At 41.6% G+C, this 16842-nt stretch overlaps 1 protein-coding gene across 2 annotated transcripts; it reads left to right on the top strand.

The window, feature by feature from the left end:
* Positions 1-35: 35 nt before the first annotated feature.
* LOC123162855 (ABC transporter C family member 10-like) lies at positions 36-13588 on the top strand. Of its 2 annotated transcripts, XM_044580614.1 has the most exons (16): positions 36-335; positions 569-635; positions 720-2113; positions 2397-2717; positions 3011-3610; positions 3718-3882; positions 4051-4345; positions 5134-5348; positions 5441-5746; positions 6359-6422; positions 7113-7352; positions 7461-7922; positions 9788-11451; positions 11535-11749; positions 11868-12816; positions 12921-13588. In XM_044580614.1, exons 2-12 carry the CDS (start codon positions 620-622, stop codon positions 7568-7570), a joined length of 3726 nt encoding a protein of 1241 aa, XP_044436549.1. In that variant the 5' UTR covers positions 36-335; positions 569-619; the 3' UTR covers positions 7571-7922; positions 9788-11451; positions 11535-11749; positions 11868-12816; positions 12921-13588. The 2 variants fall into 2 exon arrangements, with proteins under 2 accessions (XP_044436549.1, XP_044436550.1); XM_044580615.1 differs by lacking the exons at positions 9788-11451; positions 11535-11749; positions 11868-12816; positions 12921-13588 and adding an exon at positions 8781-9251.
* The last annotated feature ends 3254 nt before the right edge of the window (positions 13589-16842 follow it).

The raw sequence follows: 16842 nt of genomic DNA, 5'->3' as shown, positions 1-16842 counted from the left end.
GTAAATTCGGTAAGCTTACATATAACTATTAACATGGTGACAGGTGCGGCGTATATTTAAATGGCTGGCCACCGGAATCCGGTACAGAAGATTTGACTCAGGCTACGATCTCAGCATACGACAGGAGATTCCAAAACATATGGCACGTTAGCAGCGCCGTACTCGTAGTAATAAAAGAGCTTGCGGCGCCAGACCCTGCAGCCTAAGCTTGGACGGACTCACCAGCTAGCAGCAGCCTAGAGAGGTCAGCACTGGCATCTCTGTAGCTTTCCCCGTCGATCCTTTCTAGCCAAGCAAAACAGTTCTTGCAGCTTCTTCTCCTCTGGCTCAACAAGGTACTTGATGATGACTGACGAGTTCAGCTTTCGGTTTCCATGATTTTCATGCGGCACCGTGATCTTTGTGTTTTGAGAAAACATTCAAATTTCTGGATAATTTCATGGGATTTGGACTCTCTGATGTTGCTCCAGTACCAGTATTTGTAGTATCTGTTCTTTCTCTGCTCCTTCGTAAAGAAAGAGTATCTGTTCTTTGTCCTAACTAGTTTCTTGTTCATGATTTCCGACAGGGCTGCAACAGGAGCTGATCCATTTGGAAGCAACAGAGATTGTTCGCGCAGATGGCTTCTGTCACAAGTAAATCCTCTTCTCAATTTCTTCATCTTACATAGCTAGTTGAATCGCTTCTGCTGCCTTTTCTGAACCTGATTTTTTTTTCAGACGGTGAGGTAGCTGATTTTGAGACTCAGGTGACTCCCTTTGCTAAAGCTGGGTTTTTCAGCAAGATTTCATTTTGGTGGTTGAATCCTCTAATGAAGATGGGCTACGAGAAACCCCTTGAGGACAAAGACATGCCACTTTTAGGTGCCACAGATCGAGCATGCAACCAGTACTTGATGTTCATGGAGAAGCTGAATGGCAAGAAGCAGTCGCTGCCACACGCCACACCATCATTCTTCTGGACTATTGTTTCTTGTCACAGGCATGCAATCTTGGTCTCAGGTTTCTTTGCTTTGCTCAAGGTTCTCACCTTATCTGCTGGCCCAGTAGTCCTCAAGGCGTTCATCAATGTATCACTTGGGAAAGGGACCTTTAAACACGAAGGCTATGTGCTAGCTGCGTTAATGTTCATCTGCAAATTCTGTGAATCCCTGTCACAGAGACAGTGGAATTTCCGCACTCGGAGATTAGGACTGCAGGTGAGGTCACTCCTGTCAGCAGCTATTTATAAGAAACAACAGAAGCTATCAAATGCAGCAAAAAAGAAGCACTCTTCTGGAGAAATTTTGAACTATGTGACTGTCGATGCCTATCGGATTGGGGAATTCCCATTCTGGTTCCATCAGACATGGACAACAAGTGTTCAGCTTTGCATTGCTCTGGCAATTCTATACAATGCGGTTGGTGCTGCAATGGTTTCATCTTTGGTCGTTATTATTATTGCTGTACTGTGCAATATTCCATTGGCCAGACGGCAACACAAATTTCAGAGTAAACTTATGGAAGCACAGGATGTGAGATTGAAGGCCATGTCTGAGTCATTTGTTCATATGAAGATCTTGAAACTTTATGCATGGGAAGCTCACTTCAATAAGGTCATCGAGGGGTTGAGAGAGGTTGAGTACAAGTGGTTGTCAGCATTCCAGTTTAGGAGGGCATACCATAGTTTCCTCTGTTGGGCATCGCCTAATTTTGTTTCTGCAGCGACCTTTATAACATGCTATCTTTTGAAAACCCCTCTTGATGCTAGCAATGTCTTCACTTTTGTGGCAACCCTGCGTCTCGTGCAAGAGCCAGTTAGGTCAATACCAGATGTTATCCGCGTTGTGATACAAGCTAAGGTTGCTTTCACTCGAATATCGAAGTTCCTTGATGCATCTGAGCTTAACGGGCAAGTTAAGAAAAAATACAACGTTGGCATTGATTACCCTATACCCATAGCGATGAATTCGTGTAGCTTCTCATGGGATGAGAATACATCAAAACCAGCTCTAAATAATATAAATCTGATAGTGAAAGCTGGAGAAAAGATTGCAATTTGTGGAGAGGTAGGATCAGGAAAGTCGACGCTTTTGGCTGCTGTACTTGGAGAGATCCCAAAAACCAAAGGCACGGTATGTTCTTTTCTACTAACATCATCTTTTAAAGAAATACTCCCTCCGTCCCATAATATAAGAGCGTTTTTTTACACTAGTGTAGTGTCAAAAACGCTCTTATATTATGGGACGGAGGGAGTAACTGCCAAATTATGAAGTCAGACGTTTAGACACGTTTAAAAGAAACATGGTCTGTTGTTATAAAAATTATGCTTGACACTATTTACCAAGAAGTACGTTAATCAATTCATTTTTTAAACATCTTTATATCAAACTCTTAAACTTTGCATAAACATTTCAGATCCAAGTCTGCGGGAAAATAGCATATATTTCTCAGAATGCATGGATCCAAACAGGAACCGTGCAAGACAATATTCTCTTTGGATCACCGATGGACGTGGAAAGATACCAGAACACACTCGTGAGGTGCTCGTTGGTCAAGGACCTTGAGATGTTCCCATATGGAGATTGTACTCAAATTGGGGAGAGAGGAGTAAATCTTAGTGGTGGTCAGAAGCAGCGGGTCCAGCTTGCTCGTGCACTATACCAAAATGCAGACATCTATCTTCTTGATGACCCTTTCAGTGCCGTTGATGTCCATACAGCCACAAGTCTCTTCAATGTAAGGATCGTATCAGCATATGCATACCATATTACTATTTGATTATCGTTTTTTTACAAAGCTCTTTGTAACATGAATATGTCATGAGTGCTCTATCAGATAAGATCGTTCTTTTGGTGACCCACCAAGTTGATTTTCTACCTGTATTTGACTCCATTTTGGTACCTCTCTCCACTTTGGAAATGTCAACGTATGATGATATTTGTGCCTCTATGATTATGGTTATCTATAATTATTTTTATTTTATTGTTAATGAGATCTAAAAGACTAAAACTGGTGGTGATTTTTGGCAGTTAATGTCAGATGGAGAAGTTATCCTGTCTGCACCTTATCAAGATCTATTGGCAGATTGTGAAGAATATAAAGACCTTGTAAATGCCCATAAAGATACGATGGGTATTTCGGATCTTAATAACAACTCAGACTCTCAAAGAGCTAAGGAAGTATCGATCAAGGAGACAGTTGGTATTCATGGAAGCAGATATACAGAGTCTGTGAAGCCATCGCAGGAAAATCAACTGATCAGGAAAGAGGAAAGAGAAACAGGGGATGCAGGTGTTAAGCCTTATATGCTTTACCTGCGCCAGAACAAAGGTTTCCTGTATTTCTCTTTTTGTGCTATTTCTCACATAATTTTCATAGCTGGGCAAATATCACAGAATTCATGGATGGCTGCTAATGTTCAAAATCCTGATGTTAGTACACTGAAGTTAATTTATGTGTACATTATTATTGGAGTTTGCACAATGCTCTTCTTACTATCAAGATCTTTAGGAATCGTTGTTCTTGGGATCCAGACATCACGATCCTTATTTTCCCAGTTGCTCAATTCATTTTTCCGTGCACCAATGTCCTTTTTTGATTCTACTCCTCTAGGAAGGGTTCTTAGCCGGGTAAGAATTCTTACTCGAATGGAAAACACGACAAATTTCAGTCACATTTTGCACCCACAGAATTTTCTCATGATAGATTAACTCAATCCCTTGTTCTTCTTCTGCAGGTCTCTTCAGATTTGAGTATTGTTGACCTTGATATTCCATTTGCCTTTGTGTTTAGCCTTTCTACTAGCTTAAATGCATATAGCAATCTAGGGGTATTGGTTGTTATTACATGGCAAGCTCTGTTTGTATCCGTGCCAATGATAGTTTTGCGAATTTGGTTACAGGTAATCTGTATGACTTTGTTTCTTTATGCTAAGCCTCATGCCTATGATTATTTGATTTCCTTCACCAACTGATGTTATCTGCTGCTATTTTTCTCTGGGAGTGTATGAGCCTATAGTTTTGCATTCAAAGTTTCCATTAACTGAAACTTGTTACGTTTGATCATGCAGAGGTACTATCTAGCCTCGGCAAGGGAATTGATGCGGATCAATGGTACTACCAAGTCTGCTCTATCAAATCACTTAGGTGAATCGATTTCAGGGGCTACAACAATAAGGGCCTTTGAGAATGAAGATCGTTTCTTTGCTAAAAATTTGGATCTTATTGACAAGAATGCCAGTCCATATTTCTACAATTTTGCAGCAACTGAATGGCTGATTCAACGTCTGGAGATAATGAGCGCCACAGTTCTTTCTTTTTCTGCCTTTGTCATGGCCATTTCTCCTCAAGGAACTTTTAGCCCTGGTAAGCAATTATATGGACACCATGTTGCTTCAAATATTTGGAGAAAGTTGAGTAACAAGCTCGTTCTATGGCCATTGATGCTTGCATCTGATTTGCATAAATGTTACGTGCATTGACATTGCTACCTTTTTATTGACTTCTAGAGTTCTAGTTGAGTTCTGACACACTTTTGTTTTGAGAACCTACTTGATACTCCCCCACTCATAAATAGATGACGTTTTAGACATGGCTTTTCTGAACTTATTTGAAGTTACATTCTTATGTACTCCCTCCGTTCCAAAATAGATGACTCAACTTTGTACTAACTCTAGTATAAAGTTGAGTCATCTATTTTGGAACGGAGGGAGTATATGTTTGTAGAAAACTAGAAGAGAGTTATAGTATGAAAATAATGTTGATGCAAAATCTGATGATAATATTTTGACTTATTGAGTCCAAATACTTCTCTATAATAGTAGTCAAAATTATAAAATTTTGACTGAACGTTTTATAGAATGCCTTGTATTTATGGATTGAGATATTGATGTTTATTTTCACAAGAAAACTATATTTGTTGCATTCTGCCGGGTAGAATAAGGTGTGAATTTTAAACACCGTAGATTTCACAAGCTACCACTTGTTTTGATGATTTTATGTATAAGTTTGTATCTTCTATGAAAATGCAGTTTTAGTGAAAATGCTCATGTGCCAAAGTCAAGTGAATAAGTATTTGATACTATACAGCTATCCAGTTTATGAAAATTAACGTTGCAAAGTAGAATTAATTCCTTAGTTTTGTACGTGCACAGGTTTTGTGGGAATGGCATTGTCCTATGGTCTTTCCCTAAATATTTCATTTGTTTTCTCTATTCAATGCCAATGCAACCTTGCAAATCAATTAATCTCGGTGGAACGTGTGAACCAGTACATGGACTTACAAAGTGAAGCAGCAGAAGCTGTTGAAGAAAATCGACCATTACCAGATTGGCCCCAAGATGGCAATGTGGAGATTAGAAATTTGAAAGTAATCAGATGTGAATACATACATATACACCTTACAGGGTAAAATTCTATAACACTTCTAACAAATTTACGCGATCGATTTTGATCTGACAGATCAGGTATAGGGAAGATACTCCCCTTGTACTACGTGGAATCAGTTGCAAGTTTGAAGGTGGAGATAAGATTGGTATAGTTGGTCGAACGGGAAGTGGCAAGACAACGTTAATTGGTGCATTGTTCCGACTTGTTGAACCTGCCGAAGGGAAAATAATTATAGACTCTGTGGACATCAGTACAATAGGCTTACATGACCTGCGTTCGTGTTTGGGTATCATTCCACAAGATCCAACACTTTTTCAGGGTACAGTAAGGTACAATCTAGATCCTCTTGGGCAATTCTCAGATCAGCAAATATGGGAGGTAAGATGTACACAGATATAAATGTTGCCTTTTCTTGTCTTACCCAATGATCAGATAAGATTATAATGAATGCATCACCTAAAGAACGTAATGCAATGTTTAATCATGAGGCAACCTTCTTATGTACTGTGACAATTCAGCTTTCTTATATACCTAACAATTTCAGAGTTCAGCACATTGTCAAAATGGGGCGAATAAACTGAATTTGGGGAATCTCAAATTACAAGTTGCCTTTCCCAAGAAACAAATAGAGTGCCTAGGAGGAACTAGACAACTTTTCACTAATCGAAGAAATAGGCACCGAAATTCAGTTTGAGAACTCAGACATACCCGCGATGGCCTGGTAGGAGTGTACAGCCACACCTACCATCAACTGAGCTAGGCTAAGCCCCCCCCCCCCTCTTTTTTAAACGGCGTGTGCACATTTCAAAAGGAGTCACTAAAGTGGTTGCTCCACTGGTTATTATCAATGAAAAAATAGCGTGGCCCTTAAAATATGCTATTAGCGAGACATTGTACATGATTTATTTAGCGAGCCATTACTCCGAACGGTATAGCGTGCTATTAGCGACAATATAGCGCGCTATGTTTTCACTGGTTATTATGCTGCAGGTTCTTGACAAATGTCAACTTCTTGAAGTTGTCCAGGAGAAGGAACAGGGATTGGATTCACATGGTAGGAAAATTCACTTCATCTATGCTTTTTTTGTTATTTGAGAGGGGGGTGGGGCACCTGCATTGCTCAAAGATCCATACTAGATGGCAGAAATTACAGGGAACTCCCGCCAAGAGCTGGCGGCGACCTTTTGCCTAGGTTCACTCAACCTACCAAAGTGAGGTCTGCTACAATGTTCTTAACAGTTACACCCTCTGTTCCTAAATGTAAGATGTTTTGGCAGTTTAAATTGAACTGCCAAAATGTCTTGTATTTAAAAACAGAGGTAGTACAATAGAAGGGTCAATTTTCATCTATACTTTGGTTTTGGAGTTCCTTTTTTAAAACTAATAAATTGAAGAAATAGGCAACTCAGATAATCATTTCAGAAATTCAATTAGGTGTAAAAATACATGTGAAACTATGTTCAAATAGGCGTGAAACTAAGTTCAAATAGGTGTGAAAACACATGCTCCACTTATAGAGGAGGCGGAGACCCAAGTACTTCGAATCTGCCAATGGATTTATCTCCAACCATGAAAGAAACTCTTAAGGGCTTATGGATTTATCTCCAAATTGTTGAATTTTGGTGTCTTTAGGAAGACCTCGTAGTTGCGCCTAGACCTTCTTATTGGCTTAGTTATATTATTTTGCTAGCATGGTGTTCGAACTATCTCCTTCATAGTACTGATCAAGATCTGTTCATAATAGTTCTGGAAGATGGGTCGAACTGGAGTATGGGCCAAAGGCAGCTCTTCTGTCTGGGACGCGCACTCTTGAGAAGATGCCGCATCTTAGTTCTTGATGAAGCAACAGCTTCTATAGACAATTCAACAGATGCTATTCTTCAGAAAACGATCCGGACAGAATTCACATATTGCACTGTCGTTACAGTGGCCCACCGTATACCAACAGTTATGGACTGCGATATGGTACTTACAATGAGCGACGGTATGTTTCTCTTACCCGCAACTTATAATAAATATAACTATTTTTTTAGAATTCCAAATGTATTGTGGATCTTTCCCATACCGATGAGCTATATATGAACACTTCCAGGGAAAGTAGTGGAGTTTGACAAACCTACAAAGCTCATGGAAACTGAAGGATCTCTCTTTCGTGAGCTGGTCAAGGAGTATTGGTCATACACAGCTAACACAAACTTTTAGAAGAGAATCTTGATTTCACTGGTTTGCTTGCTGAAGCTCTATTAGCTTTTATAAAGGAGATATATGCTTGCCTTGAAAAAGAAAAAGATCTATGGTTATAATATCTCAATGGAATTATTCTAGTTGGTATCCGAAGAAACGACAATACCATCTCCGGTGTTGTCTCGAAATTTCTTTGGCTATTTTCTTCTGCCAAAAACTCTGTGCACGGTGGACTGCCGGCCGCCTTCAGAATTGCTGTACCGAATAGAGTAAATACCTGAAGATTTCCTTGCCAATAAGATATAGAAGGCTAAACAGGAGGGCCTTCAAGGCTGACCACACTCTAAATGGGACCTCATCATTCTGATCTGTAAGCCCATCTGCCTGCAATACAACTTGAGCATATGCGTTGACTTTATAAAGGTTTCAGACTATGCATGCAAAGGGATACGATTGTCTCCCTATAGGTCATTCTTTGTATTTTTTTCATATTTAAGCTACAGGTCAACAAAGCATGTTTTCTCGCTGTTCGACAACCTGATGAGAAATCATTCACTTAGTAGCCGAAGTTAACTGTAACTAGTGTGATATACATGCAAACAAGAGGTAGAGATCAATTTCCCATCTAAGATGACTTTTAATATATTTGTGTGGTTGCTAACTGAACATATGCATGCACATATCTGAACTGAGAATATACTTCGCTTAGAACAGATCTATTTTTCTTGTGAAGGAATGCTTTGTCTGGACACTAATTTGAATATAAAGTGTAAATAACAGCGAGAAACTGAAGCTTACTGTTTTTGGAGATCAGCAAGAAGTAATTGTACTGTAGTTTTTTTTTGGAGAAATAGATACACTTTGATAGTATATTCAGATTGTCTGGCCTCTGGGTATATATTAAGGTCTTATTCCTGGAAGTTTAGAATGGTTGCGGTGGTGCTCTGCACAGTAATTTCTTGCATGCATGCCTAAATAAAATGTACATGTGAGAGCAAAACTGAACAATACTAATTTTAAGGATAGGATTAACCATGTACATGACCCTTTGGTCGGATAATTTGGTTATCATGAAGTAGTATATGATCAGATTCGGGTAGAAGAAATAGAAGCCAGGAAAAAGAGAGTGAATTGCAAAAAACATCGACATTGAAGGCTAGAGTTGTAGAAATGACAAGTCTGTAGTTTTGTGCCCAAAAACACTAATTCCCAGGCTAATTTTTTGCAGAAATCACAAGTGGCTCTGTTCGGTCGTTTTAAGTGGGATTATGATAGGTGGGTCCCGCTGTTGTCGATGTGGCGTCACTGTTGATCCATTTGGCTCGTTAGACGCCGTCAGAAGCCGTTCGCGGCCCGTCTTGAGCCGGAACTCATTTGACCGGTCCACCCCCGCTATCCCTTTGTCCGCATCCTCCCCGCACCCTCTCTTTCCCTCCCCCGCACCCTCTCTCCGCACCCCCTCTCTCCTCAGACATGACGAGGCGAGTGGCGGCGGCGACTGCGGTGGGCCTGCCAGTGGCGGAGACGACAGACCACCGGAGGCGGATCTGTGCGGCAGCTCAAACCCCGGCGCCCCTTCGGAGAGCAGCCCCAACCCCAGCCCCCGGCACTCGCTCGAGTTCGCGGCGGCTAGATCTTGGGCCAGGGCCGTGAAGGCGGATCCGACGCAAAGCCACCAGTGGGGCTCGTCATTTGGCGGCGTCTAGTAAGTTTATCTCATTTGTACAGATTCTAGGGTTAGGGTTAGAGGTAGGGTTAGGATTCAGCGGCTGGATCTTGGGCTGTATCTATGTGTGGTTATTTTGATTAGCAGTGTTAAACCCTAGTTTGGGTTGTACTGAAATAGTCCATTTGATTATTCGGCAGCTTATTTTGTCAGCTATTAATTAGAGCAGTGCCAATTGAGAACACACTAGAGTAGCTTATTTTGTTAATATGCACTGTTAATTATGTACATTACAATAGAAAATTAGTTTATCTACATCTGTAGTTATGCACTGAAACACTGAATTTGATTTTATTATGGGCAGTACATTAGAGTATCTACATATGTAGTTATCCATTGTTAATTAGAGCAGTGGCAATAAAGGTCAAATTATAGTAGCTTATTTTGTAGTTTTGTACTGTTAATTAGAGCAGTGCCAATAAGAGCAAAGTATATTAGCTTCATTTCTAGTTATGCGTTGTTAATTACAGCATTGTTAACTAGAATTTTTGTTTTATCTTGTTGTGTAGTTTGGATGATGCTGTTTGGGAAGTTAGAATGCACTTCCATGAAAGAGATAATTTGGAGAGATCCCTATGCATTTCAGACATCACATATCACAATTTGGTAGCATTAATAGAGACAGAGGGATATGGGGTGAGTGATTACATTTACTTTGTGAAGGAGCCTGGTGTGGGTATTGAAGGATTGGTAGAAATTACTGATGATGACATGGTCGATGAAATGCTTGACCATATTGCTAGTAAGGATGAGACTGTACTGAATTTGACAGTGATTAGGGCCACTGATCCAAGACCTGCAGATTTGAATTCAGGTTATTTGTATGAGGAGCAGGTTCCTTTGAGTCAATTAGGAGAAAAACCTGTCTATGAAGTCAACCCTTCTGGAGTTCTTTTCAGATCACCTGAGAAACAGAGGCAGTCAGAGCCACTTCAGTTCTTTGCCACACAGCAGAGCTCAAACTTACATATTGCTATGGAGCAAGATGAGCAGGAGACACTAATGGAGCTCAAGAGGAGAACCAAGATTGAGAACTTTAGGAAACATAAGGAGGCATCTGAGCATGTTCAAATGGTTAAGCAAAAACTACCAGTTCTTCTAACTGAAGATGACTCTGATCTTGATGCAGATGAGGACTTTCTTAACATGCTTAATGAATTTAGGAGGCAGAGAGAGGACCCACTCCTTCATTTTGAAGGAGACACTGATGTGGATGAAGTTTATGGGGAAGATGAGGAGGAGCAAGTGGAGCAAGTGGAGCAAGTTGAGGAGGATGAGCAGATGGTGCATGAGGAGGAGGAGCAAGTTGAGGAGCAACAACAGGATCCACCCAAGAGGAAGGAAAAAAGAAAAGGGCCAACCAAGAGGTCACATTCAAGCTTGGAGCAAAGATTTGAGGATGTGTGGGCACCATCATCAGATGAGGAGCTAGATGTAGGTGATTTGAAGGAGGAATGTGATGATGGAGCTGAGAATGCACCTTATATTCTGCCCAATGGAAGGAAGAGCAGAGCATATAAAGCACAACCAAGGAAGTGGTACAGTGAAGAAAGAGAGAACCCAGAGGAGCAGTTTTGTAGAAAGCTTTGTTTCCTTAATGTGTACCAATTTAGGAGAGCACTGCAGACATTTCACATAAGTCAGAATAGGAACTATGAGTTCCACAGAAACTGCAATGACAGCATCATAGTGTACTGCACTAATGTTAAATGTCCTTTCTACATTGCAGCTTCTGTTCTTGCAAATGAAAGTACTTTTGGAATAAGAAAGGCTAATTTTTTGCACACATGCCCAGCAGTAGCAGAGAATACCAAGGTCACAGCAAAATGGGTGGCACACCAGTGTGAGGATATGCTGAGAATTGATATTGGCACACCAATCACCACAATTATGCAGAATTTGAAGAAGAAATATGGAGTAGAGATCTCAACCCATATGGCCTATAGGGCTAGGAAACAAGCATTGAAGGTTGTCCAAGGAGACCAAAGAGGTCAATAGATTAGGATTAGAGAGTACTTGCAGGCTGTTTTGGACACAAACCCAGGAAGTAGATGTGTTGTGACCACTAAGTATCTGCCAGAGCACCCAAGCAAGAACCCAAGGTTCCATGGCCTGTTCTACTGTCTTAATGCTTGCAAAGAAGGGGTTTTAGATGGATGTAGGCCATTCATAGGTACATTGTGTTGTAAATTGTGTACTGTATTTGTTATTTGGCCACATTAAATACACTGTCTTCTCACAGTTGTCACTTTGCAGGGGTAGATGGTTGTTTTATCAAGCTGTCAACAGGTCAGCAGATCCTTGCTACAACAGGAAGGGATGGAAACAACAACATATATCCTATAGCATTTGGAGTTGTTGAGAAAGAGGACAAAGACAGCTGGACCTGGTTCTTAACTCAACTAAAAGATGCACTTGGTGGAGAGAGTGGAAAGTTTGGGTACTATACTATCATTAGTGATAGGCAAAAGGTAAACTTCTCTTCTCATATTTCATTGTTCTATTGTTCTGTCAGATTTCATGTGCACATTGCTTTGTGAACTATTCAATTGGCCAAATATTTAGTTCTAGTTCATATTCTGTCAACAGGGCCTTTTAAATGCAGTAAACCATGTATTTCCCAATTGTCCACAAAGATTCTGCCTTAGACACATATATCAGAATTTCCAGACAGCTGGTTTTAGAGGTGATGAACTAAAGAAACACATGGATGCAGCTAGCTACTCTTATACTAAGAATGAACACCTAGCTACAATGAATGATTTGAAAAGAGAGTGTAAGGCAGCTTGGGCATGGCTTAATAAAGTACCAGTTCATACATGGGCTAGACATGCAATGGATTTAACCTGCAAGACAGACCTAGTTGTGAACAACATCAGTGAGGTGTTTAACAAAATGATCCTAGGTTAGAGGCAAGCCAATAAAGACCATGCTGGAAGGAATTAGGACTAAATTGATGGTGAAGTTTAACACAAATAGAACCAAGACAGAGACAACAAATTGGGAGATTTGCCCAACATATGCAGAGATGTTAGAGGAGGCAAAGTACAACTCAAGGTGGTGCCAATCTTTGATGGCTGGTCCTAGCATTTACCAAGTTAGTAGTGGAGATAACACCTACTCAGTCAACTTGCTGCACAGAACATGTGGATGTAGGAAATGGGATATGACTGCTATGCCTTGCAATCATGCAGTATCTGCAATTGTGAAGGCTAAGTTGCAACCTGAAGACTTTGTTGATGATTTCTTCAAGAAGGCAATGTACCAGAAAGCATATGGGCATATCATATTTCCTGTCCCTGGTCCAAATCTGTGGCCAAGGACAAGAACTCAGGACATAGAGCCTCCAGTTTTCAGAGACAAAGTAGGGAAGCAACAAACAAAGAGGAGGAAAAACCCGTTTGAGAAGGCAGCACCAAGAGATACATCTAGGATGGCATCCATTACTTGTAGCAACTGCAAACTTGTGGGGCACAGATACACTGTGTGCTCCAAGCCCTTGAAACCAGCTCTTGCAATGAGACAAAACCAACATCAGGTTAGCTAAGAATCTTTGTTTGTGTTTTTGCTGTTATGTCTCAATGAGGGCACAAATTGAATTTTAGTTATGTCTGAATGATTGTTTTTGTTTTTTAAATGCAGCCAAACAGGTCAAATGCTTCTGCTTCATCTACAGCTGCTGCACCAACAAGGAAGAGGCCATCTCCATCTACAGATGTTGGGACTGCTCCTGCCAGGAAGAAAGCTGCACCTGCTGCACCTGCTGCTACTGCACCTGCTGCTACTGCACCTACTGCTCCTCCAAAGAGGAGAGCTGCACCTGCTGCTACTGCACCTACTGCTCCTCCAAAGAGGAGAGCTGCACCTGCTGCTACTGCACCTACTGCTCCTCCCAGGAGGTCTCCAAGGAAGAATGCTACCCCAACACCTACTGCTCCTCCAAGGAGGTCTCCCAGGAAGAAAACTACCCAAGCTGGTGCATCTTCTACATCTGCTGCAGGCCCTAGGGGAGCATTTCATGCTCCAAGACAGACTGGAAGGAAGAGGACAGTTTCCTACAAGATGAAGGAGTACCTATATGCTTCTGGGAACTAGATGTTGAATTTCATGCCTTTGTTGGCAGGTTTGTTGAATTTGATGCCTATGTTGGCTGTTGAACTAGATGCCTTTGTTGGCAGGTTTGTTGAATTTGATTCCTATGTTGGCTGTTGAACTAGATGCCTTTGTTGGCAGGTTTGTTGAATTTGATGCCTATGTTGGCTGTTGAACTAGATGCCTTTTGTCGCCTTCTGATGGCTGTTGAACTTGAATGCATGATGTTGATGCTTGTTGAACTCGAATGCATCTTGTTGATGGTTGTTGAACTTGAATGCATGATGTTGAACCACCTAAATGAGTCTAGGGTGCCTCGACGTCGAAAAAACCACCTAAATGAGTCTAGGGTGCCTCGACGTCGAAAAACCACCTAAATGAGTCTAGGGTGGCTCGACGTCGAAAAAAACACCTAAATGAGTCTAGGGTGGCTCGACGTCGAAAATACCACCTAAATGAGTCTAGGGTGGCTCGATGTCGAAAAAACCACCTAAATGAGTCTAGGGTGCCTCGACGTCGAAAAAACCACCTAAATGAGTCTAGGGTGCCTCGACGTTGAAAAACCACCTAAATGAGTCTAGGGTGCCTCGACGTCGAAAAACCACCTAAATGAGTCTAGGGTGCCTCGACGTTGCAAAACCACCTAAATGAGTCTAGGGTGCCTCGACGTCGAAAAACCACTTAAATTCATCACATTAATCTTATTGGAAGATCCATAGATAAGCAATACATAACTAATAAGTACCATAATTGGGGGGGGGGGTCCATACTACATGACCATTACATAACTAATAAGTACCATAACTGGAGATCCATACATGAACATTACATAACTAATAAGTAGCATAATTTGGAGATCGATACATAACTAATAAGTAGCATAATTTGGAGATCCATACATAACTAATAAGTAGCATAATTGGGAGATCCATACATGACCATTACATAACTAATGAGGAGATCCATACATGACCATGAACTCCATGACCATTACTGCCTAGTGTGGCTCATTCAGCTAAGATTGCCTTGATCCCATTCATCTTGGCCTTGCTCTGCTCCACAACCTTCTCAAGCTCATCAATGCGGGCCTGCAACTTAGTCCTCTCTTCAGCAAGCTTCAACTTCATGTTCCTAATGACAGTGGCTTGAGATACTGTCAGCTCCTTAACCATGTCATACTTCTCCTGGAGCTTGCTCTCATCAGGCTTCCTTTCCATCTGGGCCCTCCTCTCATTCTCATCCAAAAGGGATTGAACATCTCCAACCAACTTGTCATAACAGGCCTGCAGCTTGATCTTCTCTTGTGTCAGTGAGTGAACAGCAAATGAGTTCATCAGATTGTCCTCAATCCTGTCTCTCTTGGACTGTTCATACATATCCCACAACTTGGACAGTGCATTCTCCATTGTAGCTGGCCAAGATGGATCAATCCATTCAACAAGTCCACAATTTTTAGCATCCTGTTCAATTACAGTGTTAAACAGCAAGATAAAAGCTACATGCCAAGATGATTTCTTTACTAATAACAAGTAGGCACTCCAACAAGTACCAACAATTAGGCAATCTAAATGAGTGCTTACTAACTAAAAGCAACTAGGCCAGTAGTACTTAATAAGAATTTTTAATGACTGCTTCCAACCCCATCCACATGCTGACATATAAACAAACCTCACTGCTCCACACTGTCACATGCTGACATATTAACAAATGACCTCACTGATCCACACTGTCATATGCTCACATAAAACAAATGAACATGCCACAACACTATGCACATATGCTCACATAAATACAATGAGTTAACTGACCCAATAAGCATTGGGCAAATATTTAAACAGCCTAACTAACAAGCCAGATCTGCTAACTACCAAATTAAGTACTAAACAATGACCAAATGATTAGACCACAACACCTAATCAACAGAAATTTTACACATACCTTCACAGCACAGCCAAGGAACCTCCTGCCAGTATGGATGCCCTCGAAAGCAACAAGTCTTTCTGCTCGCACCCCGTGTTCATGGCACAAAACAAAATCATTGCCCTCAAATTCAGATTCATTCGTCGTAGCAGGCATTTGCACGTGCAAAGGAGAGCAAGAGACTTGGGAAGGAAAGTTCAGATTTAGCTCAAGAGGAAAATCCCCAAATCCTAACCCTAACCCTATTTCTACCAACTCACCTTCACGATGCCGTCGTCTGAACCAGAGGTGACGTACTGGTAATAGTTCTCACTTCTGTCATCATCCTCACTCCAGGAAACCATGGCGACGCGGTGGCGGCGGCGGCGGCGGTCGGAGATGTGGACGGGTCGACGGAGGCGAATGAGTTCGAGTTGAGAGCAGGGGCGAATGAGGTCTTGGGTGGGTGGGCTTGTAACGAGTCGCGGGGGTGGATCGGTCAAATGGGTTCCGGCTCGAGACGGGTCGCGAACGGCTTCTGACGGCGTCTAACGAGCCAAACGGATCAACAGTGACGCCACGTCAACGACAGAGGGACCCACCTGTCATAATCCCACTTAAAACGACCGAACAGAGCCACTAGTGGTTTCTGCAAAAAATTAGCCTGGGAATTAGTGTTTTTGGGCACAAAACTACAGACTTGTCATTTCTGCAACTCTAGCCTTCAATGTTGATGTTTTTTGCAATTCACTCGGAAAAAGATCGTCAGGTTATGCATCAGCTTTTGTTCCCAAGAAACACTCGGCTATTTCAACTAAGCCTTGCAGAACTAGCATAAACCATTTGCCAGGATCTTCAGCAGTTCCAGGATTCAATTTAGCTCTCAGGCTTCCAGAAGTAGAATCTCAGTTAAGGTTGCACTAAAACTCAGATTTGAATTTGAAGGTTGTCAAACTTATCAGCAAGAATCTCTCAATAAAATAAAGTGCAAAGAGATTTATTCAACCAAAATAAATTGTAAGTGGTGTTTAAGATGTCAATGGAACTCCACATATGTTGTCTCAATGTAGCCGGTCTCAAGCCGGGGTAAATGAGGAAGGTTGTGATAGGCTTGGCGAGCCAACATCAAGGCTCCTCCACTCTTATTGAGATGAAACCCAAAAGAACATCATTGTGGTGTAACCCTCTTAGCGACATGCCATATCGGAACCTAGGTGTGGTGTTAAATGGGCAAGGTTGGGATCTACCTTTTGTGGTGACGAGAGACGACCTCCGGTGGTGGCGACGAGGGGGTGGCCTTCTTCGACAAGATTCGGCGCGGCGATGGCTAGTCGCCAGAGAGGGGTGAGTGGAGATAAATGGAGTGTTTTTAAGGCGGCTAGGTTTCTACCTAGGTAAAAAAACGACCCACGTAGTGGCATGCGATTTGCAGCCCATGCCACATGCAATTCAAGCCCGAAAAGATGGCCCAAAAAAATCAGTAGCGTGTCCAGATAATCCATGCCATAACTAATGACGTAATTAGTGGTGTGTCATCTTTCTGACACCCCATCAATAACATTTCAGAGGGGTG

Source organism: Triticum aestivum, chromosome 7B (genome assembly GCF_018294505.1).
Source record: "Triticum aestivum cultivar Chinese Spring chromosome 7B, IWGSC CS RefSeq v2.1, whole genome shotgun sequence".
NCBI lineage: Eukaryota > Viridiplantae > Streptophyta > Magnoliopsida > Poales > Poaceae > Triticum > Triticum aestivum.
Note: the sequence above shows the minus strand (reverse complement) of the source record. Positions and strands in the feature narration are given on the sequence as shown.